Source organism: Labrus mixtus, chromosome 6, assembly GCF_963584025.1.
Source record: "Labrus mixtus chromosome 6, fLabMix1.1, whole genome shotgun sequence".
Lineage (NCBI taxonomy): Eukaryota > Metazoa > Chordata > Actinopteri > Labriformes > Labridae > Labrus > Labrus mixtus.
Window position 1 is genome coordinate 13,335,265 of NC_083617.1, and position 26,022 is coordinate 13,361,286.

At 41.4% G+C, this 26,022-nt stretch overlaps 1 protein-coding gene across 5 annotated transcripts; it reads right to left on the reverse strand.

The window, feature by feature from the left end:
* Positions 1-309: 309 nt before the first annotated feature.
* Positions 310-10,999, reverse strand: zbtb18 (zinc finger and BTB domain containing 18). 5 transcript variants are annotated; one of them, XM_061040074.1, is made up of 2 exons: positions 10,441-10,999; positions 310-5,207 (listed from the first exon to the last, which is right to left on the reverse strand). In XM_061040074.1, the coding sequence occupies exon 2, from the start codon at positions 5,188-5,190 to the stop codon at positions 3,496-3,498; it is 1,695 nt and encodes a 564-aa protein (XP_060896057.1). In that variant the 5' UTR covers positions 5,191-5,207; positions 10,441-10,999; the 3' UTR covers positions 310-3,495. The 5 variants fall into 5 exon arrangements, with proteins under 5 accessions (XP_060896057.1, XP_060896054.1, XP_060896053.1 ...); XM_061040071.1 differs by lacking the exon at positions 10,441-10,999 and adding an exon at positions 8,118-9,031; XM_061040070.1 differs by lacking the exon at positions 10,441-10,999 and adding an exon at positions 6,620-6,817.
* Positions 11,000-26,022: the final 15,023 nt, after the last annotated feature.

The following is a 26,022-nucleotide window of genomic DNA, read 5'->3' on the forward strand; positions in this document are numbered from 1 at the left end:
AAGCTGCTTCATTTTCTTCTCAAATACTGCCTACATCTTAACCGGTGCAGCAGATATATCAGGAGTTGGGCATGGCACACAGCACAAGCACAAAGTGAGTAGACACAGGCCGTCACGCTGTGTCCATGCACGCCTCGTTGTAGACACACAAACAAATAAACAACTTCCACCCACAACGCGAGTCACAGGGAAGCCGGACGCAAAAGTCTAAAAAAAGCTGAAAATAAGAAAAGTATCATGTCATATTGGAGGTAAAATTATGAATTGCGATATAAAGAATAACGTACAAATAAAACTTCACACGAAGGCTGAATTTCAAGATTCTTATAATTTATTGCAGTTTGCACACAATTTAAAAATGTCAACAGCACACCAAAAAATTACAAAACTAAACACAATTAGAATTTGCTCCCCTCGAGTTAAAAAAAATCAACCCAACTATGATTGTCAAAGCTAAAAATAACTAAATCTGAAAAAGGAACATCAAATAAAAGCAAAGGAAATTTTTAATCTCAACGGGGAGCAAATAGATTTAAATTGAAATCTGCTCGTTTTTTCTTTCCTCCTTGACAGTGATTGTCCTTTTTCCAAACAGACTCAGTCATTTCAAGCCCCCTTTCACCCTCCACCTCTTCCGCCTTTCCATAAATTGTTTAGGAAATTTGAACGTTTTAACTTATACCTTGCTTTTTTTCTAAAAAAAAGCCCCCTCCCCCCCTTTTGTTTTCAAGTAAGCACAGCAAAAAAATGGAGATGTTTTCATAAGGGTGGCTACTTCACAGCATCTTGCTCCCATAACTCCACCCCACACTCACACTTCAAAAATAAAATAAAAAAACATCCCGGACTACAGCAGTTTAAGGCGGTCAAGAAGAACCAGAGGAAGAAAATAACAGCAGTAGAGCAGTAATGATGAAAACAACAGCAGGATTGAGTGAGTCCATATGCAGTGATGCTGCCAGTATAAGAGAAAAAAAAGGAAAAAGATTTTAAAATGAGTAGATGCGGTGCAAACTGCCGCGCACTGTTGGATTGGCAGAGCGTGTGGTTGCCACCAGATGACAGAACGGCACATACAACCACCCCACCCACCACATGCACATCAACGGGGGCGTGCACACAAACACACACATCTCAGTGAGGGGAAATGTGGAGCGTTCACTTTTATCTCCGTGTCAAATGTTTTTGGATTGTTTTAACGCTTAACCATTATTTGAAATTGTAACAAGAAGTTTGAGATACGGAGATCTGAAAGATAATTAAACTGTTGAATTGTACATTCACATACAAAAAAGGTCAAATAAATTTCTTCAAATCACATAATCAAAATATAATAAGACATCATTTTCAGATAAATCCAATAAAATGTATGAATTTATACATGATTTTAAACAGCTATTTCCAGATGCTCTACAGTATCAAATACTTCCACAGCGTCAGAAATGTTATATTAATAAAGGCATCTTTTCAGCAAAAAAAAATCTGATTTCATGTCTTTTAGCTTAAAAAGGTGCATTCAGGCATGCCAATTCTCTTCCATCTAACTCATCGAAGGGTTGTTGGAAAACACACACACACAAGCATGTTATCAGATTCACTCCTAATGTGAAATGCACTGTGCAGAGTAAGGTTGTTTTTTTTTATTTCCAGAATGGCCTTCAATCAGCTCAACTAAGCACAGCACAGCTTGGCTTAACATGTGTGACAAAGATTTCTGGCCCTTCAACTTTCAGCAGGACAGCTAAGTTCCAGCCTCTCTCCTTTTTTTCTCTCTCTTCTTCATTATTCTCCACTCTGTTGCAGAGTCAGAGCCACGAAACTGCGCCCAACAAACCTGAAATAAGTCATGCCAATTTCTTTTTTTATAAATGGCTCGACCACATCTAGAGCTGGAGAGGACGGAGACATGAGAGGAGGAGGACAAACATTCAGCAGTGGAGAAATGCAACGCCTTAGGAGGAGCAGGAGGAAGTGCTGGATGGACATTGATCTTCAGTAGGTTAAATTGACCGGTAATAACCAAACCACACGCTCATAAACACACACGCAAACACACACTACACAAACATACACAGCAGAGACATCAGTGCATAAGACACAGGTTTAAAAATGCTTCATCTTATCGCTTCAACATCCGACAGAAACACATTCGGTAACATTCTTCTAGGAGCTCAGCGACAGACCTACGACAATAGAAAAGAAACTTTCACTGTCAAAAGTGTTCTGTTCAAACATTTCCCCCCTGATGCAAAAACCACAACTTAAACAGTTTAAGACAAAATCAAATTTTCATGCATTTTTCCCATAGTCTTGGGAATAAAATTCAGTTTTCAACAGACCGCACCCTGGAGTAGTATTCACAAAAAAAGGAAAAGAAAGCCCATTGTCAAATATTTGATCAATTACAATGTGTACAGTAATACAGCAAATTCACATTTCTATTTTAAAATATACAGGTTTGGACTTCATGCAACAATAGCAGGTCCCATTACAAAAAAAAGTAACAAAAAATTATAATAATAATAATAATAATCATTAATTAAAAAAAAAAAAAAAAAAACTGTAACGGATTAAAGTTCTAAAACTATAGCAGAACAATATACAACAACTTTAAATTAAATACCTTTTCAACAAGAGATGTTTTAAAGACTGCCAGCTACATTTAAGAAAAAAATCTATTAATAACAATAATAATAATAATAATATTATAATAATTTGTAAAGGTCTTTTCATTTGTAGAAAATACTTCGGATTGATAGGAAGTGAAAAAAGGAGGCTGTGCATTGCATGAGTGCCATCAGTTTGTCTGTCAGTCAGCTTTCCCCTGAACACACAACAGCAAAGAGCTTAACAAGAAGCAGGGAGCGCTTCGCCAACGACACCTCCATGCCAGTAGAAAATAAAATTAATACACAAAAAAACACACTCACACACACTCACGCACGTCAGGTGAAGTATTTGCCAGAGTAGTGCAGCGTCACCACGCACACACGTTTTTAAGTTGTGTGTGTGTGGTGGTATTGACTCGCAATGATCACAGTACCCGTTTAGTGTATTGTAATGCTTTTTCACTTCAGTGTGTTTGACCTGAACTCCTGCAGTGGTGTTTGCTGTCTGTGGAACTGGGACTGATATGCTGGCCGGCATCGGAGTGTTGTGTCTGAGATGAAATACAGAGTGAAAACTCTTTAAAAAGGCGAGACCATGCTCCCATGTCCTCAGACGCAATTAAATACACCAAAAAGAACTTATGTCAAATAAAAATTAGAGTTCAGAAAAAAAATAGAAATAAAATTACCCCAACAGCAACAACAAAAAACTCAGTAGTAACATTTTCATGTGCTATTAAAGTGCAATTGAATGAGATTTTGCGACACACAAGAACATGACTTGAACCAAAATATTATTTTGCCACCTCCCTTTTACCTCCCCATACCTCTCTGCCCTTCTTTCTCTCTTGCTCTCTTTCCCTTTATCAAATCCCGCAGTCTGATTCTACTTCCACAGTTCCTGGGAGCTGTCCTCGATTGCCCAATCCCTGACATTGGGCAGTGCCAGCGGTTCACTTTTCACTGACAGCGAGTTGACCAGTTCGCAATGGAATTTGCGAATATGTCGATAAAGGTCCCCAGACTGCGTGAAGCGCCGTTCGCACCACTTGCAAGCATGTGGCTTCTCACGAGTGTGCACCACTGCGTGGCGACTGAGGTTGTGTGAGTACTGGAAGCTCTTGCCACAGGTGGTGCAGGTGTAGGGTTTCTCACCAGAGTGTGTCCGCTCGTGGCGCTTCAGCGTGTACATGCAGGAGAAGGTCTTGCTGCAGATGGTGCATGTGGGCACATTGACGTCTCCGGCAGGCTTGGAGCGGATGCCCTCCTGCTCCCTGAAGTGGGAGCTGAGGTGGAGCTGGAGGATGTGTGGGGAGGGGAAAACCTTGTTACACAGCGGGCACATGAAGATCTGGGTGTGTTGAGCTGACAGCATGTTGGAGACATAGGGCAGCAGGGAAGTATCCATGCTGGCCGCCTCGGCCTGCGCACGCTCGTTTTCTCCACCGAGTATGTCATCGTCGTCTGCTGTGGCCGAAGGCTTCTCCTCCCGCTCCAGCTCTGAGGCCAAAGAAGCCTCTCGCAGAGCGGACAGGTGCGCCTCCAGGCCAAGCCTCCTCTGAGCTGACAGAGGCCCTCCGACCCCGTGGTGGGTCAGGCCGTTGGTGCTCGGAATCGTAGCCTTGGTGATGCCACTGTGCTCCATGTCATAGTCCCCAGCTCCCAGTTCCTCTTCCTCATCTGAAGCCACACCCCTCTCCACCTTCACTCTAACAGCCATTGGGCTTTGGAGGCTGTCTGGTGTAGCTGCCCCGCTGAAATAGGACTGGTGATGGTTACTGTGATTGCTACCAGCAATCGGCTTGACTGACAGATCCAGGACACAGTCAGCCGCATCATTTGACACCCTCCTGCCCCTTTGCCCTCCACGAGAACTCACGGAACGGTGGGATCTTTGTGAGAGGGTTCCTGTGGAGCTGGTTGGACTGCCAGCCGGGGAGAGCAGTTTCCCTCCTTCCCCCAGTCTTTCCCCACTCTGCATCTCCGCCTCAGCGTGCCCTGGGCTGGTGGTAGCCGTGGCTGGTGTTCCTGGTCTCTCTGCAGACGGCAGCCTCAGCCACAGCGGTCCTCCCTCAGTTTTCACCTCCTCATCTTCGTCGCTGTGCAGAAGGTCGGCTGTGGCAGGCCGGCCCGGAGAATCATCTGATAGACTGTCGGCTTTATCTGAGCAGCTGGACCCTCCGTCATCCTCTCTGCGCGTGCTGTCTGCTTCTGCTGTGGCCTTCTGCTTCAAACGCTTCTTACACACCTTGACAATGTCATACATGTGCAGATAGCTGGCCGCTGCCAGCACATCCTCTACAGGAAGGTCCTGGAACTGTAGCTTGCCCTCATACATGAACTCCAGGAGCAGGGAAAAGGCCGGGGCTGTGACAATGTCACTGTTGAGGTGCACCACGTCTCTCTTGTCCAGCTGGTCCTTGTAGAAGAGGTGAAAGTACATGCTGCAGGAGGCCAAAACAGCCCGATGGGCCCGGAACTGGGAATCTCCCACCAGCACTGTGGAGTCACACAGGAAGCCCTGGTGCCGCTGCTCGCTCAGACACTGGAGTAAATGTCTACTGTGGTCTGGGAACTCCATCCTGCTGTCCTCATAACCTGAAACCATACAGAAAAACAGAGGCAAAGTCAAGTTAGACACGTCTGATAAAGGTGTTAATATCTGGGATATTACACAATTTCTAACTCGTGGAGTTTTTATATGAGTTCTGAAGGTTTTTAATTCAGTACAACATTTTAAATAAAGTATTATTTGCATTAAAGGTAAATACTCAAGAAAAACAAACCAAGAAATGCTGATAAAAGAAAAAAAGGAAAAAGGAAAATTTAAATTCAGGGATGACAGAAACAGACAAATTCTTCAAGGAGGCAAGACAAACTTCATATAATTTCTAAAATGAAATATGTGTGTGATGTACATTTCAAGTGTAGGGATCATGACACTGTTTTTGTCATCTCTCACATTTTTATGTCAAATCCGCAATTCCCGCAACAAAATTATCCTGAGCGATGCCAATTAAAATAAAAGCAGAATCGCGAGGGAGAGAGGAACAAATGCCACAAACAAATATGGTTTTAAGATGCAGAAGACAAACCGCAGAACAGAGAACGTTCAGTGAAAAGAAAAATTAGGAGTAGGTGGGTCATGAAAACAAAAAGACTGACGAGTGAGAAAAGGAACTTGTTTGAACCCATTATAATTATATAAAAAAATAAAAAATGGGCAGACAATATAGCATAGTTATTGAAAAAAATGTGCCTGGTTTTATACAGTAGTTAATGACTTCAACATCATCAAAGATTCTGTGATTCAAAAAATCCATTCCGGTAACTGTTCAGTCATGCACACGTTTCCTCACATTTTACTCTTTCGTCTTTTCTAATTTCTCCAATAACTGAATTTAAAATAAAATTGAAAAAAGGGAATTAGAAAAACAGATAATTACTATTAAGAAAAATAATAATCAAAGTTTTACGTAATTAAAGTAGATTCTGAAATTCCGTTTTCACCGACAGAGAAACTTAGAATCAGGTAAACCACTTGCAACAGATTCTTCCACTCTGTCTCTCTGTTCTCTCTATTTCTCTCTTACTCCTCTGCCTGCACTACTGGATTGTCGCTGCTCCTACGCTGGTTATTTTTATTAACCCACTTTGGCCTGGCCTGGCACAGCCCTTTTAGGTAACCGGCTTTCAGCTGCACACACTGTCCTCACGTACACAACACACACACTTAGTACCAGCCTACCTACCAACCACCTCCACAGGCTAAGTCGAGCAGGAAAACTAGCCAATTGAAAAAAGCACAGTTGAAAACGAAAACAGCTTGTCCCTCCTTTAACCTGCAAGCAGCGGCTTTAGGTGTAAGATTAGAAGAGAGGAGAAAAAATGAAGAGAAAACTTGCGGCAATGTTCTTCAGGTGTGCTCAAAAAATGTTCTAGTCAATAAAATAAGTTAAAAAATGAAGGCAATTAATAGGAAAAAATGCGGAAAAATTATTAATTCCCACCTTTTAACCAAGTCGATTTGTCCTGCCTTAGAAAATACATGAGTCCCGCTCTGCACTGTGTTAACCAAAGCAGTTAAATCACCTCATTTGAATGAAGCTAAACCAAGAAGGTCTGTGTGTGCGTGTGTGTGTTTGGGCGATGTGTAAATGTGTGTGCGCCCTCCGGCTCGTTCAGACTGCTTTTAATGAGGGGGCTTACGGGGACAAGGGTGTACCACCTCCCACCTCCCACCCCCCACCCCTCCTCCCCCCTCTGTCCAGCCAAACCCCTCTGTCACCTCCTCCTTCCAAACACACACCATCCGCCACTGACAAACTCCTTCCCATCTGAATCTTACTACAAAAAACCCCTGCACATCCGCCCGAAGAAGTAACTGCCCTCTTCCTTAACTCCCCCAGCCCTCCGCCCACCACCACCCAGAAGAGAAGATTTACAGTACAATCACTGTAAGTGCCCTGCTCGTCACAGCATCAATCCTAATCCTTAAAGATGGCTAAAAATAAAGACGGCGGTGGTGGCGGTGGGAGGGAGCCGTCGGCGGAGGCTCAGGAGGGCAGCAGCCCCGTCAGCCACCCTGGCCGGCCGGCCCAGGGAGGCAGGCAGGGGTCTGACAGAGGAAGAGAGAGAGAGAGAGAGAGAGAGACATAGAGGGACAGGGAGGGTTAGAGAGAGAGAAGCTGGGACGGCCGGGGAGGGAGGCTTACCCACATCTGATCCAGCTGACGGGGGCCATATGGCAGCTGCTAGCCAGATAAAGAGATTAAGACTAGGAGGGAGTGCGATTACAGCTGTCTAGCCAATTCAGGCAGCTCAAATCTGCAACTTCTAAATTAGTCTCCTCCACTCCAGCCGACAGGAGGGGGAAAAAAAGAGGCTCGAGTGGACCGCACATGCTTTCAAGTAATTTTACAGCGGGTCAGTATTAACTGAAGAAAAAAGATTTGATGATTGGGATTAAAAAATTAAACGGCTTCTTTTTTGCAATACTTTTTCCATTCCTTACTAACTTAAAGAATATAATTTTCCTCTCTTTTTTAAAACTAATTAAAGAATGTCTAAATATGAATTTTGTGAGGGAAAAAATAACTACTTTTAACAATTAGTTCCTAATAAATTTTGAGGAATAACGAGAGAAAATCAGGCTGAATTAAAAAAAATCCTGACCTGCAACTTTGCTTTCAATCAATAAAGTCTAAAAAAAATCAATGTCTAAACAAACAGCAAGTAAAAACAATAACTTAGTTTTAAATGCCAGTCTCTAGGTGACAAACTGATAACACAGCGGAGCTTTCCCCGGACTGCAATTACCCCTCAGACAGACAGCAACAACCAACACGAGTTTACTACTGAAACACTCACCAGCAGTTTCACACAGCGCTCACACTGATTTGACAAGCTGAAGATCCCCACAACAATAAAACAAAATAACTACTCCACTACCCCAGACTGCTGCTCTATTCACTGCACTCACAAACACACACACACACAGAACGATACCTGCAGCAGTATGCATCAACTTGATTAACTCCACTGTAGCAGAATAGCTGGGCTCTCTGGCTGGGAATGGCTGTGTATTTCTCTCTCTCTCTTTCTCTTCCTTGCTCGCTCTCTCTGAATCAATGAGTGGGTAGAAGAGGAGAGAAGAAGAAGAAGAGGGAGGCAGGCGGAAAAAAAACACGCTGTTCAAACTGCGAGGGACAGATGCAAAGTGGAGGAGATGTTGGAGGGGGAACGAGATACCACCTCCCTCCTCCTCCTAACTGGCGCTGATCGGCAGCCACAAACACACACACACATACACAGCGTGCACACAGACACACACACAAACAGCACTAACTCTCCCAGGCTGCCGCTGAGTCTCACAATAAAGGACTGGGGAGGGGTGGAGGCAGTGGAGGGATGGAGGAGGAGGAGGAGGTGGGGTGGATGGCAGCCTGTCAGCTGCTCTGACATCATCCTCAGATGGAGATGCTACCTCCAGCTGTGCTCTTTCTACAGCCATATGCTGCCTCCTCTACACTCCTGCCACCAGACTCCTCTTTCATTCTACCAACACCAACACCACGCAACTTTGTCTCCCTTTTCTCCCCCGTTCTCTCTCTGGGAAATAAACTCTGGGTCTATTTAATGCAGTGGGATGCCGGGGTTGGCTTGTGGAAAACAGAGTTTACTAACAGAATCACCACAGCCACATACTGCTAATAAAACTATCTCGGGAAGGGGAAAGTTTTCTAAATTTAAAAAGGGTTATGTGTGAAAACTTTTCTAAAGCATTTTGAAGTGCTTGAATACTCCTCTGCCTTCCTTTCTATGTCTCTGTCTTCCAGTAACCATAAACAAAGGCCAACACAGCACATTTGCAACTGACAGACGCACGCAGCTGATATTGTTTTCCACTTCTTTACGGTTCAGCGCTGCTGCCTCCTCTTGCATTCATTCAGTCACTTGTTCATTCATTCATTCATTCATCCATCCTTATATTCAAACAGCCATAGCACCCCCCCCCCCCCCCCCCCCCCCCCCCCCCCCCCCCTTAGACCCTCAAGAACAACTGACAGAAACAAAAAAAGAAATGAGGAAACAATGGGAACAAGTCCTAAAGAAAGAATCCTAATGAGTGCAAATCCTTGACAAAAGGTATACAAGCCTCTTAATGAGCCGGTGAGAAAGTTATTACAAGTAGCCTACACTTTATTTCACTTTCGTTTCAGTGAAAGTGTCCCCGTGAGGTATGTACTTGTACTATATTCGAGTATATGAACAAAACTACTTGCATTTTCAATAACTATTTGTGTTAACATCGCAACAATATTTAATGAGGTTTTGAAAAATAATAAAGCACACACACCGAATAACAAATAGCCTATATTGTCGCTGACTTATTACACAAGAAGTAAAAAAGAGAGAAAAACACTTGTAACCTTTTATCATAAGAATCTTTAAACAAAATAAAAGCAATATTACGTTTTTTTTATTTTGCCCAATGGTTAAAGAAGAGTAACGCGTCATGTGTATTAATAACTTGATAATATAAGAACACTTTTTCAATAGTTTCAGTGAAAATTCCTAAAAAAGCTACTTCAAATATTCGCAAAATCTTGATTTTCAAGAGTTTATTTTGAAAGAACCCCAGAGACATTAATTTATTTGACTTTCACTGCAGGATTTAATTAACAATGTTTTAAAGTGGTGTCGTGCTGTACTTATTTTAATCGGTTTCATTTTTGACTAATTCTAACACCGTGACAGCGCTTTACTCAACACTTGGAAGTCACAGAAGTGTTTAATTTAACCAATAAGTTTGTTATAAATATCACAAACTCTCCTTTAACTTTAATCTAAAGCAGTCACTACCGGCGGTGACAGTTTGTTGCGCCTTGCCCGGCAAAAGAAATTAGCATAAAAAAAAGTCAGAGTAATGTTTCGGGGCTTTTCGGTGAAACTTAAATGGAAAAAAAAAAAAACTCAAAAAAGAGTTTTATTATTTCTAGCGGAATACACAACAGACACATTGAAAACACGGAGACACACTGACCCACGCAGCTAGCTATAGCCCGATAATGGCTAACAAAAGTAAGGCGAAGAGGCTACATTATTGAGCTATTTACAGTTGTTCCGAAGGCCCCGGTGCTATGACAACAGCTGCTAAAACACCGCGGAGGGAGAGCTAACATGGCAACTATTATTGCGAGGAGACAACACAGTCATGCTAAGGAAGGTTTAGCTACTTTTTCCCCCCCCCCTCCGTAACCCACCCTCTCTCTCTCTCTCTCTCCTGAGCTTCCTTTAATCGGACTCCTGTATTAGAAGCAGCACTTACAGACAACACGGTCCAACGTCTTCCCCGCTTCCTCCGTCAAAATCTCCCCGTCTTCTTCTTCTTCTTCCGTCCCGAGACAAAACTAGATTGACTTTGGACTAATTTCCATAACAAGGGCTGCTGAGGCGAGCAGGCGGAGGGACGTGCGGGGAGTGTAGCACTCTGCGGCGGCCAGATGTTTCCGAGCTGTTGCTGCTGCTCAACTCGGCGGCTGAGAAAGGGAGGCGAGTTGACTGGCACGGCGCGGAAGCCAATGGTGCCGGCGAGGAGGAAAGTGAAGGCAAATTGGAAGCGGCCCTCCAAACAGAGGAGAGGGAGGGATATGTCTTCTTCTCTCGTCGGCGTAGGTTGACACCAAGCAGCAACAACAACAGCAGCAGCAGCAGCAGCAGACACACACAGAGTGAGCAGGCTGGAAAGAAGAAGAAGAAGAAGAAGAAGCCGGGCCAAACCAACTGGTTCTGCGAGTCAGTGAGGCGGACTGACTGGCGCAGCGGAGAGCGAGAGAGCGGAGAGCGGCGCGGTGCTGCATGGGTACTGTAGTCAAGCCGGAGGAGGGGCGGAGCAGACGTGAAGCAGGTGCACCACCTTGACAGTAAAACAACCCTCTTGGTTTACACATCCCAGACTGCAAATGACATACGGTCTATTTCCAGCGGTTCAACATTTATGAACTACACAGTACAAATATTTTGCTTTTGACAAAAGGTTGTGGAACAGGTGCACCACTAAACACAAAATGACACTGAGGGTTCGCTTTTGACTGACGTTAACATGCCAGTAAAAGGAAAAATGGTGCTGATATGCTACAGGCTTTTGCAAACAAAGTCCTTGAAACATTGTTCAAAAAGCGTGTGATTTTTTTTTATAGGCTACAATACCTTTCTTTAACTGGGAAGTTGGTTGAAATCTCTTCTCTATACCCAAGAGAGCACATCAGTTACATTTTGCACTCGAGTTCTGCGTTTTGTGTCAGATGTATTGAAGTTATTGTAAAGTTTCACTTTGCACTTCTGTTTCAATCGTGCATAATTGCTGTTGAGTTAAAAAAGAAAAAAAAAGTATTTAAAGGCCTTTGCAAATTCGCTGTGGCTATAATGCTGAAGTGTGTGGCATAACTTTACATGTTGCGTATTGTCCATCTATACAAAACCATTAAATAGATAATTTTGTATAATTCAAATGTAAATTGTAGTGCAGCAGTTTCATTACATCACAATGTTAGAAAGAGAACAAATGTGTAAATTAAGAAAGACATTTCAATAAATAGATATAGTGGTGGCACATGATGGATTGCTATATTCTGATAACTATAATCCTCATACAAACATGATAACTGCTTATCAGATGGACTCGAGGGCTCAATACATCTCTGTGTTTGTTTAGTCCATCTGTAAATACTTTTCTATACTGTAGCACTCAGTGGAAGGCCCATTGGTTACTACTGATATAGTCTACTTTTTATTTTTTTATGCCATGTACATAAATATGCAATACTCTTCTCAAACAGCATGGAACTAGGAATACAATAGGAGTAAAGTATATTTGTTGAGAAAAGTAGTGTTTTTTTCTCAGAGGTAGAGGTGGTTTCTTTTCATTTAAAGGTTTTACAACTTTCTAAGACCACAAAATGATAAGAATAAGGAGCAATATAAAAAAATATCGTCTTATATGTGGAATGGAGAAAAGCCCTGGTGTCTGATGAATTAACAGGGTATTGTGAATTCCAGTAACTTCACGACTGGCCATCCTTTGTGTGGCCTGTTCATATAATCACACTGGACACTTTTTTTACTTTACTGATAGCTGATGATTAAAATGAGGTCATTACAATTGACTAAAGCTTTATTTGGGATTCTATTTTTCTTGTATTTCTCCCTGAGGATTTTTTTGTACAGCGCTGGAGACATTCTGGTTGTATGTTTTCAACATGACATCCAAGAAAAGAGAACAGCAAATGTAGGACACAGAGCAACATCAGCAGCAGTGTTTCTCCCCGTCCAGAAAAAAAGGGAAACCTGTCCTCACACATTTTTCAGGAAAAGGATGTTCATGAGCTAAAAACATGGTGCACACAAGGGACTTGAATTAGTCTCAGAACAAGTATATTTTGTTAAACCAAGTTCAAATTCATAAGAATGGTGGACATCAATGGACTAAATACATTTTAACTAACAACCCCTTTGACAATCATGTGTAACATTTTTTTTCAAACCCAGAGAGCTGTTGGTGTTGGTCACTGGGAAAACAGCTATCTCGTAGCCTTGATATAAAAAGTTTGTGCAGCTCTGGCTGCCTGTGCGAGTCTACAGGCCTATTTGCATCCTGTAAACCTGTCCCAGTAAACTAATTGGCGTTACTAATAGATGGCTGGATGAACCGCAGCCCTGTTATGGTAATGAATTCACACGATCCGGTGTCATAGCTGAAGGAATTGTTAAAATGCAAATGAATAATGACCCTGTTATGTGTCTATCAATTTGGGCATCCATGTTACCAGTGCATGACAATGAGCCCCTTGTTCATGCACGAAAATACAATTAGTCCCCCGGAGCATGGAACAGTTCAACATGAGGCCTGTGCAGAGAAAATAGGATTTAAAGAAAAATATATTTTTAAAACTGTTAGCTAAATCGAGCAATACATATAAAGTAGTCCAACTGTTTTGAAGGTAATTGCTAATTTCACTTAATATATCGCCCTTTTAAAAATGATTTTCAATGTGTTGTGATGAAGCAGTGATGTATGGGAAACTCACAGCACAGTCCTATTTGTTGTAAACTTTACAGAAAGAGACATTAGATAACCCTTCATGAATTGAAATTCTTACATTTTTCTGTTTGAATGCTTCAAAATTTCTGCAAAACATTTTAAGCTTCTTCGACCACTGCTGTGGTCCCCTCTCAGATCCACAAATTGTTTGCCACTAACCGATAAAGAGGCATGTGTGAGTGTCAGTGTGTTTGTGTGCACATGTGTCTGAGAGACTAAGCAGAACCAGCCTGATGTTTGAAATACAACTAAACGGCAAATGTTTTTCTTATGTTTCTATTCTCTGTTTCTGCATTCAAATTAATTGAACCATCGGTTATACCATCCACAGATCTTCATTCATTGTCACTTAAACAATTGTTGAACAACTTAGTCCTTTTTTTAAATATAATTGACAGAGTAAACATTACATAAGCTTACAAAGATTTTTATTTGAGTTTGTGTGTTATAAACACAGATTTGTATAAAGTGATCTTCTGCTTTCCACCTCTGGAGGTCGCTGTAGATACCATGTTTTACACTCCAAGTCTATTCAGTTCAGTTCATTGAAGCATATACTGTCAAGTTATCACGTAATCATTCATTGAAATAAATAAAAACAAGTTTGGATTAACATGGTATGGGCCAAAGAAGATGGTGTTTAGATGAAGTGCGTATAGAAACAGAAAAAATGGGAACATCTTGTGCATATATATCGTTCAAGAAACCCATTTCAGACTTGCTTACAGGTGTAATACTGCTGTCTTTTAAGCAGCTGTTAACTAGGTTTTCATGCTTGTTTGCTGTATTTTCTAGGAGTGAAATATACTAATATTCAGGTTTTCATGTCAGCTGACTGCTTACTGAGAGCAGGTTTTCATGTCAGAAGCAAAGAAAAAAAATCTTTCAAATCTAGCAGAAGAAGGAATTTTAGTGGAAAAACCTCTTGCCACAGCTAAGATATTTTGACTATATGATTAATATAACTACAAATACTTTTCTAAAAAGTTACAGCCCTTTTAAGCTTGCTTTTGCATATTTCTTTCTGTTGACACTGATATATTACATAATCTTTTGTCAGCTTGCTCTAAATCTGACCTTTAATTGTAAGCTACATAAATAAATGATACAAATAAATCCGGGGATAAAAATGTTTGAGTATATCTTCACACATTTTAAATTGTTAAGCTGGTCTTTAAAGCAGCAGGGAGCCAAAATAATAATCCAAAACCATAAAAAAAAAAAAACAAGCACATGAAGGAAGGAGGCTTATAAAGCTCAAAACGGAATTTCTGAAATCTAGACTCTTTTTTGAAAGTTTCAATCTCAAAGTTCTCAAACACAAACTTCTCTTTGGCAGCATCTCTAGCCAGCATTAAGAGGTGATGTCTTTGGGACCTTTGAAACCATTATGCAATGGTAGCATTGACCAGTAAACTGCCCATCAATGCTTCACACACAAATCAGCAGAGGAGACAATCTGTTGGATTTCCAAGAAATGCTGAAAGAGAAAGCTAGTTTTTTTTTTCAATCATAGACTACATAAGTAATGTCCATAGCCACTTAAAGCACCCTATAGTTTGTCAGCTGCCTGCTGGAAGCCTCAAGTTTTTCATTTTTTAAGGGGCCATGTTTTCCTGGATCCCTGAGGGGCCATATTCATTCCTCATGCTGATTTAGTTTAGTTTTGTTATTTGATGCTATAAAAAAAAGGTGTAATGCACCAGATTAGCAGAGAAGATGAGGTAGAGTAAAATGAAATGTAACAAACACTAACACAAGAGTCATGGACCTTTTATATAACCATGGGTGTCAAACCCAAAAAGAATCTGTTCTGCTATGGACTTGGCCAATCTGAGGAATCTTTGACATTTTATTGGTAAGTTAAACGTGTTTTGGTTAGTGGAAGGTCAATACTGCAGCTCTACCAGCGGACCGATACTGCATCGTCTATAGCTCGAAATCACAAAAGATCCATCCATCTTAATATTAATTCAATGGTTGGGACTAATTCAAAACCAGCTCAAAACTCTGCATGTTACCTATCCATTATCTATCGCGTTTATCCTGGTCTGGGTCACGGGTGGCTGGAGCCAATCCCAGCTGTCTTTGGGCAAGAGGCGGGGTACACCCTGGACTGGTCACCAGTCAACCACAGCTGACATACAGAAACAAAGAACCAGTCACACTCACACCTACAGGCAATTCAGAGGCACCAGTTTACCTTACAAATATGTCCCTGGACTGTGGGAGGAAGCCAGAGTATATCCGGAGGGAACTCACTAATGCACAAGGAGAACATGCAAATTTAACACAGAAAGGCACTGTCCAATGGAGAATAACACCAGATACCTTCTTGCTGTGAGGCAAAAGCGCTAACCACTGCCCCAGTGTGCAGCCCACTCTGCATATAAGGTGTAATAAAAAATGTGACGATAGTAAGTAGATTCATTTGATTTAATTTAGGTTAAGCCAAGTCACTTGTTCAGCCCTTGTTGTTCTAAGACACTTAAGAAGCACACATCCTGTCCATTCGTCCATCCATGCATCAATCCTTGCATCCAAGAACCTCCGGATTGTGCAGCTGCAAGCATTCTCCACAGTGTGTCAAACAGCTTCCCTCATCATGTCTGTAATAGAGGTAATGCAGGAGGGGAGACACTCTGGGAGACTCTGGCTGGCTGACAGAGGAAGAGGAAGAAGAAGGGGGGGGTCAGACAGATGTTTGAATCTCAGCCCAAGGCCCAATGAGATCAATCCATCCTCCAAGGCAGAGAGAGAAACAGGGAGAAAGGAAGCAGTTTCTAATTGGACAATTGCCTGCCCTCTTTCCCTCTTTCTTTTCTGCATCCATACTTATCCTGATCACTTTATTTACTCAGAGGCGAGCAGTATATCCAAACTGTTAATGGGGTTAAGCACTCTGAGTACTCCTGAACAAAGCTTACAATGGGAGAAAGGTGAAATAATGACAATATATTGTGTGCATAACTTTCAAACTATTCATAGATGTAAGTTGTAACAGAAACCCTGACCTGATGGGCACTGTCTTGATGAGCTGAGGTGGGCAGATGTGCGAGAGGATGCTAGCACTGTGAGCTATAGGAGGACGTTATTTATATAATATTAACTGTCATCTGACTCTAAGGAGGACATGTAGAAACCGAGCAGAGTAAGCTGGTCGAGGTGACAACACATTGTTGCCACGAAGAGATGCTACAACAGGTAAGGTCCATCTGCCTCACTTCAGCTTCAGCAGCCACAATGCTAGTATGCATGGGCAGCAGACGGCCTGAAGCCCTGGACAAGTGTAAATATTTTCTTGGGTTGTGTATGCCCTGACAAAGTGCAGTAGTGACATTTCGGTTGTAATGAAACAGGGGAAACTAAGCAGAATGCACCTGGTGTTAAAAAAAATGAGGTTCCCGGAGTGTCCACTTGAGGCTGAATGGACCTGTTAGGTCCCATGTTGGAGATGCACATTTTCACAGCAGAAGTAAAAATGTTTGCAGCCTGCAAAAAAATGATTTTGGTCTCCATAGCTCATTTCTGTATTGGTGAAAACTTTATTGAGTTTTTTTTTTTTTTTTTTTTTTTTTTACAACTCATCTGTTTTGGGTCATTGTTGAGTTGACTGATAGGTGGTTGTGTTGTAGCTGTTAACCAGGAAGTTTAAATCCCGCCCCAGCTCCACCTCTTTTCCTGTTTCCAAATTGATGCACTGTTAGGTGGAGAATTATTTTTCCAATAAGGTGTCTGCCATCGTTGGGCTTAATGACCCCTCTTCAGAATCCAATGGGTGATGTCACTGAGACGATGTCTGTGTTTTAGACAGTCATTGGTATAAACATATTAACATGGAAGGAAGTGTTTTGAGGCTTCTGTTTGAGAGTACTTCTGTCTATCCTTTGTGTAGTTCTGTATTTTAAAATGTTTTCACTTTGTGACACAAATTTTATAATAAGGACATTAAACTGTAGCTTGAGAAAACAAGAATAGGGAGAGAGATTTTAAAGAGATGAAAATTAGACATTAAACTTGAACTCAAACTAGTAACCAAACTACCCCATCAGAGACTCCTACCATAAGATGCAACTCACGGTTATCCTTCAAAACTATTCAATACATGTTTCTTAATTTCCAGCTGACAGTGGGAGGAAATCAGTTCGTACAGTTTAATAATCTGATCATCTGGCCCAGTGTGGCTGCTGTTGTAGGAGTCTGGAATGCAGCCATTTCGACTGAGTGTAAAATATTCATGAGCATCCAATGGAAGCCCATCTGACTGGCTGGGGAACAGCTGCTGGGTCTCTGTGCCTCTAGAGGTGCAGCATCTGTCCATTTGACGAAAGTGAATATGTGTTTGTGTAAGTGCGTCAAGAGTGTGTCTGTGTCTGTGTGTGTGTGTGTGTGTGTGTGTGTGTGTGTGAGAGAGAGTGAGTCTGCCTTTCTAGACGTGCAAGTGGGTGCACACATGCTGATCTATGTTTATGTGTGTCTCAGAGGGACCAGACATCAGGAGGAACAACTGTGTATTTAACTTGCTTCTATCCAGATGGGGGAGGATCATTGGGAATGATCAAAAAGTGAGTCTCAATTTTATCAGGATCTGTGCATGTCAATCAAATAGCACTCTTACACGCAGTGCAGTCGATTCCCCGGTGTGCGATGTGTTAAAGTGAAGACGTCTTGTACATCTCAAGTCTCTGCCTTCCTATATGTAACTGTTTGTGTCTCAGCATCAGAACATCACAGCTCAGCAGTGTGTGTGCATGTATGTGTGTGTGTGTGTGGGGGGGGGGAGGCTGTTCACACCCGTGCGTGTGAAGCTCACAGAGAGCTGCACAGCTTTGGCGGCGACTGTATGATGGACATCTGGAAGCTAAATTGGTTAATGGCGCCTCCGAGCCAACAGCCAGCCAGCCGTCCCCTCGCTGAGCAGAGTTTGTGTGTGTATGTGTGTCTGTGATGCAGGGGTAGGCTGGAGTGGTGCTGGATGGGAGGGGGGAAACTCTACATCTGGCCAGTCATCTTGCCACAGACAGACACCCCTGCTGGACATTAATAAGCTTTTATCATAAAACTTAATCTAAATATAATACCCCAAAAACTAAGAGGAACCATTGAGCTTCATCTTGTCACCACAATTTCCATGTTTTAGAGTTATAATGGATTTTATTACAGCTTGATATATTAAAGTGTTTTTTTTATTTTAAGGATTTTCATCCATGTCATTTTCATAGCCTACAGCAGTTTAAGAACTCCTTTAAATACACACAATTATTTTACGCTGTAAACATCACAAAAATGTACATATACTATAGAACAAATTACACAGATAAAAAGACAAAGAGCATCATTTTAATAGCACATGGTCTAGAGCAACCAACTTATTTACTGAAAATGGTGCTGTTTGGACCTGGCTTGCAATAAAGAACATCACAGTATGTCAATATCCCCAAACAACACAACAGTGCAAAGGTCGTCTTTGAAAGTAGTCAACAGGTTTGTCTTTGGAAGCAGGGCGTTTCATTTCTAAATGCTGTTTCTGTTTTTGTGCCTTACACTTTCATCTGCCAACACTTTGCTCTACACAACACACTGAGGTTCTTGTCAACTTTTGACCTCATATTTGCATTATGGTTTGCACTTCAAAATACAGCACATCATAGACTTGTTGTTCTTGCTGGAACTTTTTTCCCAGGCACATATCAGTGACCTACTGAAAACAGCTCAGTGACCCACTTTTAATGTCCCGATTAGGGAAGGAGGCTCATTTAAAGGAGTCTTTTAACCCGATGATAGTCTAAGGTACTGCATTGGGCATCAAATGAAACCACAATGCAGTACCTTAGACTACTAGATGTGCTTGGCCATGGAGATTGTGTCCCCCAACACCTTTGCAAAAACTTTGACAATCAATGTATGTTTGTGCACCAATGATTTATTTGAAATGACGTGACTTGACTTGAGATATAATGTTACGTTACAGGATGGAAAAGTCTCGACAGCAGTTTCGATAAGCTCAGTTGTCATTGCTGTTCAGGTTTTTGAAAAATGCGGAACCGAGCTGGTTCAATCCCCATCCCTTGTCCCATCCCACCAGTTATGAAATACAAAGCTAAAATGCATTGAACCAGAGCATTTAGGATATGTGAAACAAAGGCTGGGAAATATATCGACTTTTAAAGATATATGTACTTTCAAACAAACATTGTTTTTGTTATTTCTTTACAGAAGAAAAATATCTAGATATATACTGTGCATCGCCCATTCAGTTAAAAAATATCGAGATATGATTTTGGTCCATATCTCCAACTCCTATGTGAAAATCCACTTTTAACTGGTAAAATGGCACATAACCTTGGTACAGAGTTAGGTGGAAGGCCAAAAAGGGATGTCTTTAGTCTTAGTTAATGGTGGGTGCTTGATGAATCAAACCAACCCGTACAATTCCCATTAAAGGTCAAGTGAGCCTGCTTCTGGAGTTTTTTATTTTAAAGGAAGTTTTCTGCTGAAGGGGATCTCCTTTAAAAAGTGAAAGTGCCAAAGCTGGCTATCTACAGAAACTACATGAGTAGCAGCTATCCATCAAAGCTCCTTCAGATAAAGCAGGTGTTGAAGTAAAGAGTAAAGAGTGTGGTAGAGTGAAGACATGTGAACCTGCACATGATGGCAAGTTACACTTCTTCAAAAAATAAATAGATCCTTAACAGTCAGATATGGAAATATTTTCTCTAGCTACAGCTGCTGGATCTGTTCAGGCAGAATACACACACAAACAATGAAAGGGAGGGAGAGTGGGAGACACTAACAAGGACAGAGCTTTAAATAAATACAGCCACAGCAGATGAGGAACAGCCAGAGTCAGAGCCAAGACTGCACAAACAGTAGTGTGATCTCCTCAAATCTTTGTAGTTAGATCCCAGAGATCTTGTTGAAATAAAGCGTCATTGTAGCCTTTGTTCTGTCTGTCTGCCTGTGTGTCTGTCTGTCTGCCTGTCTGTCTCTCTTCAGTCCAGATGTCAGAGGAACTAGCCAACAGCTGCGACAGGAAATGAGCCCCCAGGCAGTGAAAAGGCTAGTACACTTCCACACAGACCAAAACAAAACATGCACACACACACACACACACACATAAAGAATAACTCTGAAGAAAGCAGACGAATAGTGGTAGAGAAGAAAAAATAAATAAAACGTGTGTGTGTTTGTGACCATTAACATGTTGCTCCACGTTGCTGTAGGCCCACAAGTGTGTATGGATATTCACTAAAACATGCAACTCAGTACTTCTGCATATCCATGAAAGTATTCATGTGTGTCTTCACCACTGGATTCATCATTTTGAAATCTTAGTGTGTGTGTGTACAGTTGACGTTATGCCAGCCTGCCATCCTGCCTGCCACATCACTGGCCCTCGAGCCAGTGGGAACATTTGCCTTGTGGCTCCAATTCCCAGGAATCCCTAACCTGCGCCAGCTGTTGAGAACATGTTACCTATGCCAACAATGCGCCAGCTCTGCCCACCACATCAGCTGCTGCTCTGTCTCCATCTGGGTGCAAAATTGGATTTGTGTGTGTGTGTGTGTGTGTGTATTTGTTTGTTTGTGGCTTACTGTATCTGTATGTCTTCACACATCTGTATTTGTTCTAACATCTGCCTCTCTCGTGTGCAGTGTTCACGCAGTGCAAATGTGTTTATGCACACATTGATGTTCCTAACGTGCACTATTTGTGTGTGTGAGCGTGTGTATATGAGTGTGTGTACTGTGTACGTGTGTGTACGCTCTAGGTGTGTATGTGTGTCTCCATCTGTGTGCTGGGCCTCCCTTGCCTGCATCTGGAGCAGCATTGAAGAGGCTATCCAACAAGCCTGCCAAACAGCCCAGATGTTAGTTCTGTAAGCCTCGGGCTAAATAGGGGGAACCACACTCTCATTATTCAGGAGTAGTAAATTGCATCCACTTTTTTTTTTTTAAAACACGAGAGGATGAGCGACACCATGGAAGAAGTAAGAGAGATAGAGGTGTGTAAAGAGAGACAGATGAGAGGGAGAGATGGTGTTAGATGTGATTGTTACTACAAGCCTTTTCAGAATGCTCACAAAGCTAATATAGCCTAAACTAAAACTAAATGTGGCTTGGATAAATTATCCAAGTTATTGAATTGACTTTGTGTTTTTTTAACATAAAAAACATAAACATGTCAAATAGTTGGAGAACAGACTTAACTAATTCAACACTAAACTACAGTAAAGCAGCACAGTATGGGTGCAGTCCGTTCTATAGTAACCAAAAAGATATCAACATCAATTTTGTTGACTTTTATCTGTACATGTTGCACCAGGTATTCATTTTTTGTGCATTTGTATTTGTACATTTTCTTGTAAATGTTTATCTCTATGTTGCTTTCCTCAGGACAATGGATATAAATGAGCAGTCTTGCTAACCCTGACCCTGTTTATGTCTTTTATTTTTATACTAATGTTCACCAATTTGCTCTGTCTGTATTAAATACATAAATAATTATAAAAGGGTTACTGTATTTTGAGGTCGGCCGCTATCCTTTCTATGGCTACTCTTTCTGAACAAAATGCAAAAATCCCTCCAAAATATTTTCTTTAAAAACAGGAGAGCAGCTAGGAGATAAAAACAAAACATGGTCATTCACCATCAAACAGTGCGACACAATTAGCCTGATCATCTGGATGGGTTTAGCTGTGATGTTGTAGCAGATTTGCACCCTCTGTGTGTGTGCGTGCGGGTGTGTGTGTGTGTGTGTGTGTGTGTGTGTGTGTGTGTGTGTGTGTGTGTGTGTGTGTGTGTGTGTGTGTGTGCGTACTATAGTAACCACAGAGATGGCATCTGCCAGGGCACTTTAGCTCTGTTTGTGTGATCCATGTGTGGGGACTTCCACAAGGCTTAGAGAATGCCTGCTCTCCCCCCCATATGGTGAGCTGTCACAGGGGTGACACGGTGCAGTCCTCCCCTGTGTGGGACCTCCAGCCAGCCTTCGTACTGACCGAGTAAACAACAACTGGACATGGGGAGATGCTGCTGTAGTAATTGGGATATTATTATATTTTGGAAATGGAATTACCTCCTAAACCTGAGATGAAAGATCACAGACATCATCAGAAAAATCTGTTTACTACGTGAATTATCTCGTTCATATGTCAGTATTTATGCTTCAGTGATACCGAAAATCTGTTTCTCTTGTTTTGGAAAACAATTTTTGTCAACACATCACAATCTCACGCTGCTTTTGAAAACAGATTTGACTTCTAAATCAATTCACAGGGGATTAATGTGTGACTAATAGGTGTCAGATGTTATTGATATGACTGATCTGCTTAAAAATGCCAAAACAATGATACAGGTTTAATGTTATTTTTGAGTTGTTAAAAAGAAAAGAAAAGAAAATAATTACCAAAATGTGTCTCTACTGAGAAGCTGTGAATCAGTTTGTCTGCACTGACAATTGTCTATCAAACACTACGATGACACATTTGGGAAATGCAAATCGCTGAAAGAAGACCACGAGTGAAAGACATCTCCTCCCACGACAGATATCTGTCTCTCTCTTCCTGCACACAGATGTTACACAGCAGTTTGTTCTGAGAAAGAGACGACAAGCTCCTTCTACACCTCCCCAAGGAGCAGGTAGCCTGGGGAGAATCACTTTTACACATAAAGTGTTAATGTGTCTCTGTGAGCGAGTGTGTGTGTGTGTGTGTGTGTGTGTGAAGGCAAAAGGGAAGGAGAGACTGTGAGAGAGAAATGTGTCTTACAAAGGCTGTAAAGGAGGCGCAGACCAGAAATAGGAAGTGGCAGGATTGGAAACTTGGGGCCCTCAGGGGCCATCGGAGGCTTTTGAGGTGGGTGGATGTGTGTTAGTGTGTGTTTGTATGTATGAGGGGAGTTACTGCTGTGCTGTCCTCTGGCTGTGCTCAAACTGTGTGTGTTTTTGGTGTTAATATCACCCAGTTGTTGGAAAGCCAAATACAATCTGTGCACCCAGATGTTGACAGATGTGTTGTGTACAACCTAACTTCCTCTGAAACCCATGCAAATAATGACACACAAACACAAACACATTGATAGATCGCAACAATATCCTTCCTGCCCTCCTCTCTAGAGATGCACTTTCTGGCTTGTTTGAGATATTCAACTAATACTACGATATTTCCTAAAATGCTCTTCCAGATGTTTTACTAATAACTAAAACAAACAGATTTAAATTTATCCAGATGTGTTTACTTAATGCGATGCAATCTCTGAGAAAGATGGAAAGACAGATATAGTAACAGCTGGAGCCGTCAGTAAGTCTGTAACTAATGCAGCCCTCCCTAGTGGCCTGGAGTGGTGCTTGCATATGCAGCTGTGCACATGCAGGGAGGATGTGGGACGCTGGGAGTGTTGGGACATTTAGTTGTCATCCGTCACTGGTCGAGCTGGTGCTGATGTTATGTTTCAGCTGTTGTTTTCCATCCTGTCCTCTTCAGTCCCATTTTAATCTGCACTATCCTTGTAATGTTTAAACCACGTTACAATATAGGATCCAATATAATTACACTTCATTTTAATTTCTATTATTCTATTTGTCCTTTCTTGCCCTGTGTTACCAGAACAGCATTCCAATAGAGCCAAGTCCTGCTTTTGTCATGCATTAAAAAAAAAAAAGTCAGGTAATCACATACCTTTGAAAAGCCTGACACAATGCATTTTAAAGAGGAAGTAACCATAGCAGCTTGAATCACATTCACACACATTAATAAAAACGTTTCTAATATCAAGAGGACAATTATTTTTGAAGGTATCCCACATTTCTTTACCCACAGCTCCTCTTAGGAACTTTCAGTTTGGGTTGATTTCTAACACCCTCTGTGGACAAAGCAGTACCTCTTACCTATTTACTAGTTTTTCCGTGTAAAGGGGTAAGTGGCCTAGTTTTTTTCTTTCTTTCTTAAAAAAAAAAAAAAAAGACTTATTCTTTGTTTTAACAGTTAAATGTTGTTTATCACTTTGTCTGACACCTACCACCTGGCAGTTGTTTCAGACATAAAAAATAACTACATATCAATACCCAATCTTCTTTTTGGTGACTGTTTATCTCTGAGACTTTGCATATTTGTGAGTATACATTTTTTTGAATTAAACGATTGAAAAAGAGATTTTGTTTTTTGTTTTTTTTTACAGTCGAAATTCAGCTAAAGTTCTTCATTATCAGGACTGCAACAATGCTGGTTGATGTATCATGTATGGAACAGTTTCCACCCTGAGCCCAACCTACTTCTCAACAGAGAGAAAGACCCAGACAAAAAAACAAATCCAGAAATCTCTGATAAAAATGATCAAAGTGATTTAAATTAAGTCAGACAATAACAGGTTTATTTATTGGCCTATAGCTTACAGGAAGAAGCTAATGAAGAAATATAAATAACTATAAATATATCTACCTTAAAGCACATTTTCTTATTGCACTGGACATGATAGAGAAGATCCTAAGAAGATCTTCAATATCGGCGTCAAAAGTTATAAAATGAGCTCCAAAACATAACATTTTCTACATTAAATATTGTAAACCTCCTCATTTTGGTCTTTTTAATGAGTATTTGTGTCAAGGTCACATTCCATCAATGACAGCCCTCCTCTTGAACAAAAACAGATCAAAGTTATCCCTCCCTCTGTCTCTCTGTCGTCCTCTCACTGCTTCATTGACTCTGCACTGATCAGAATCTACACTGATGGCACCCTAAGGATCTCCAGCATGCAACTGGAAGAGCAGTGACAGAGGAAGTGTTTGAGTGTGTGTTGGATTGTTTGAGACAGAGACAGAGAATTTATATGTGTGTTCATGCCACACCACATAGAAGCTGGCGATGTTTTCATCACTAAAGGATAGATGAGGTTTCTGGCTGCCCCAAATGCCTCATCCAGGTAACATCTGTCCTAAAATACAGAGACCAACTTACCTAATATTCATTTAAAACGGTTCTTACACCCAAATAGTCAAAACTGTAAAATTAAAAAAAAGAAGGAACAAAACCTGAACAGAAGCCTCAAAGGCTTTTTTGTCACCTTGTAAACAAATATAACGTGATCCTTTAAACTGCAGACTCATTCTTACGCTCACTGCCCATAGTGCCAACAGTAAATCTAGAGCCTTTATTTTGTGGCTCAGCTCTCTCTTTATCACCTTGCTGAAAAATGACTCCTACACTACTGCAGCAGCTGCGACTAAGCAGCGGTCAATCACATAATTGCTTTTACCATCTCTCGTAAATAATCCTGCAGTCACATGCCGTCACAGGTACTGGAAATACAACTTGCAGAAACAAGAGTTGCATAATGAACATCTGCTAAGGTGGATATTGAAAATGCATCCCAAAGAAATACAACCCGATGTGTCAGGGCAAAACACTTTGTTTGAGTATGTAATTAAAGAAAAAGAAGAAGTAAGCTTAGCCTTCTTGTGTGAAATATATACAAATAACCTTTTTATTATGTTTCTACTTCAATCTGTCTTTTGTCAGCTTTCCAAAATTACTCAGTTTAGAGTTTTTGGTGAAATTAATTGCAGATAGAAGTTTATCTCATGGACGAAGAGGTGAAGATAAAATCTGTTTCCAATCTGTCCCCCAGCCCTTCATTTTTCGGGCAGAGGAGCTGAACATGGCAAGGAAACAGAGAAACCAGATTGCACATGGGCGGAGGCATGTGTGTAAGGTGGGGCTAGGCATGGAAGACAATTTGAGTGTGTATCTTGTGTGATGGCAGTTGGGGGATAGGGTGTTTTTAGAGGAGTGCAACCTGTCCTCATGAGAGCAGA

Coding starts and splice junctions, on each gene's coding strand:
- zbtb18 (XM_061040070.1), bottom strand. CDS start 6,659: ATGTATTTTCTAAGGCAGGACAAATCGACTTGGTTAAAAG. Junction 5,208..6,619: donor CAAATCGACTTGGTTAAAAG/GTGGGAATTAAT, acceptor GTATGGTTTCAG/GTTATGAGGACAGCAGGATG.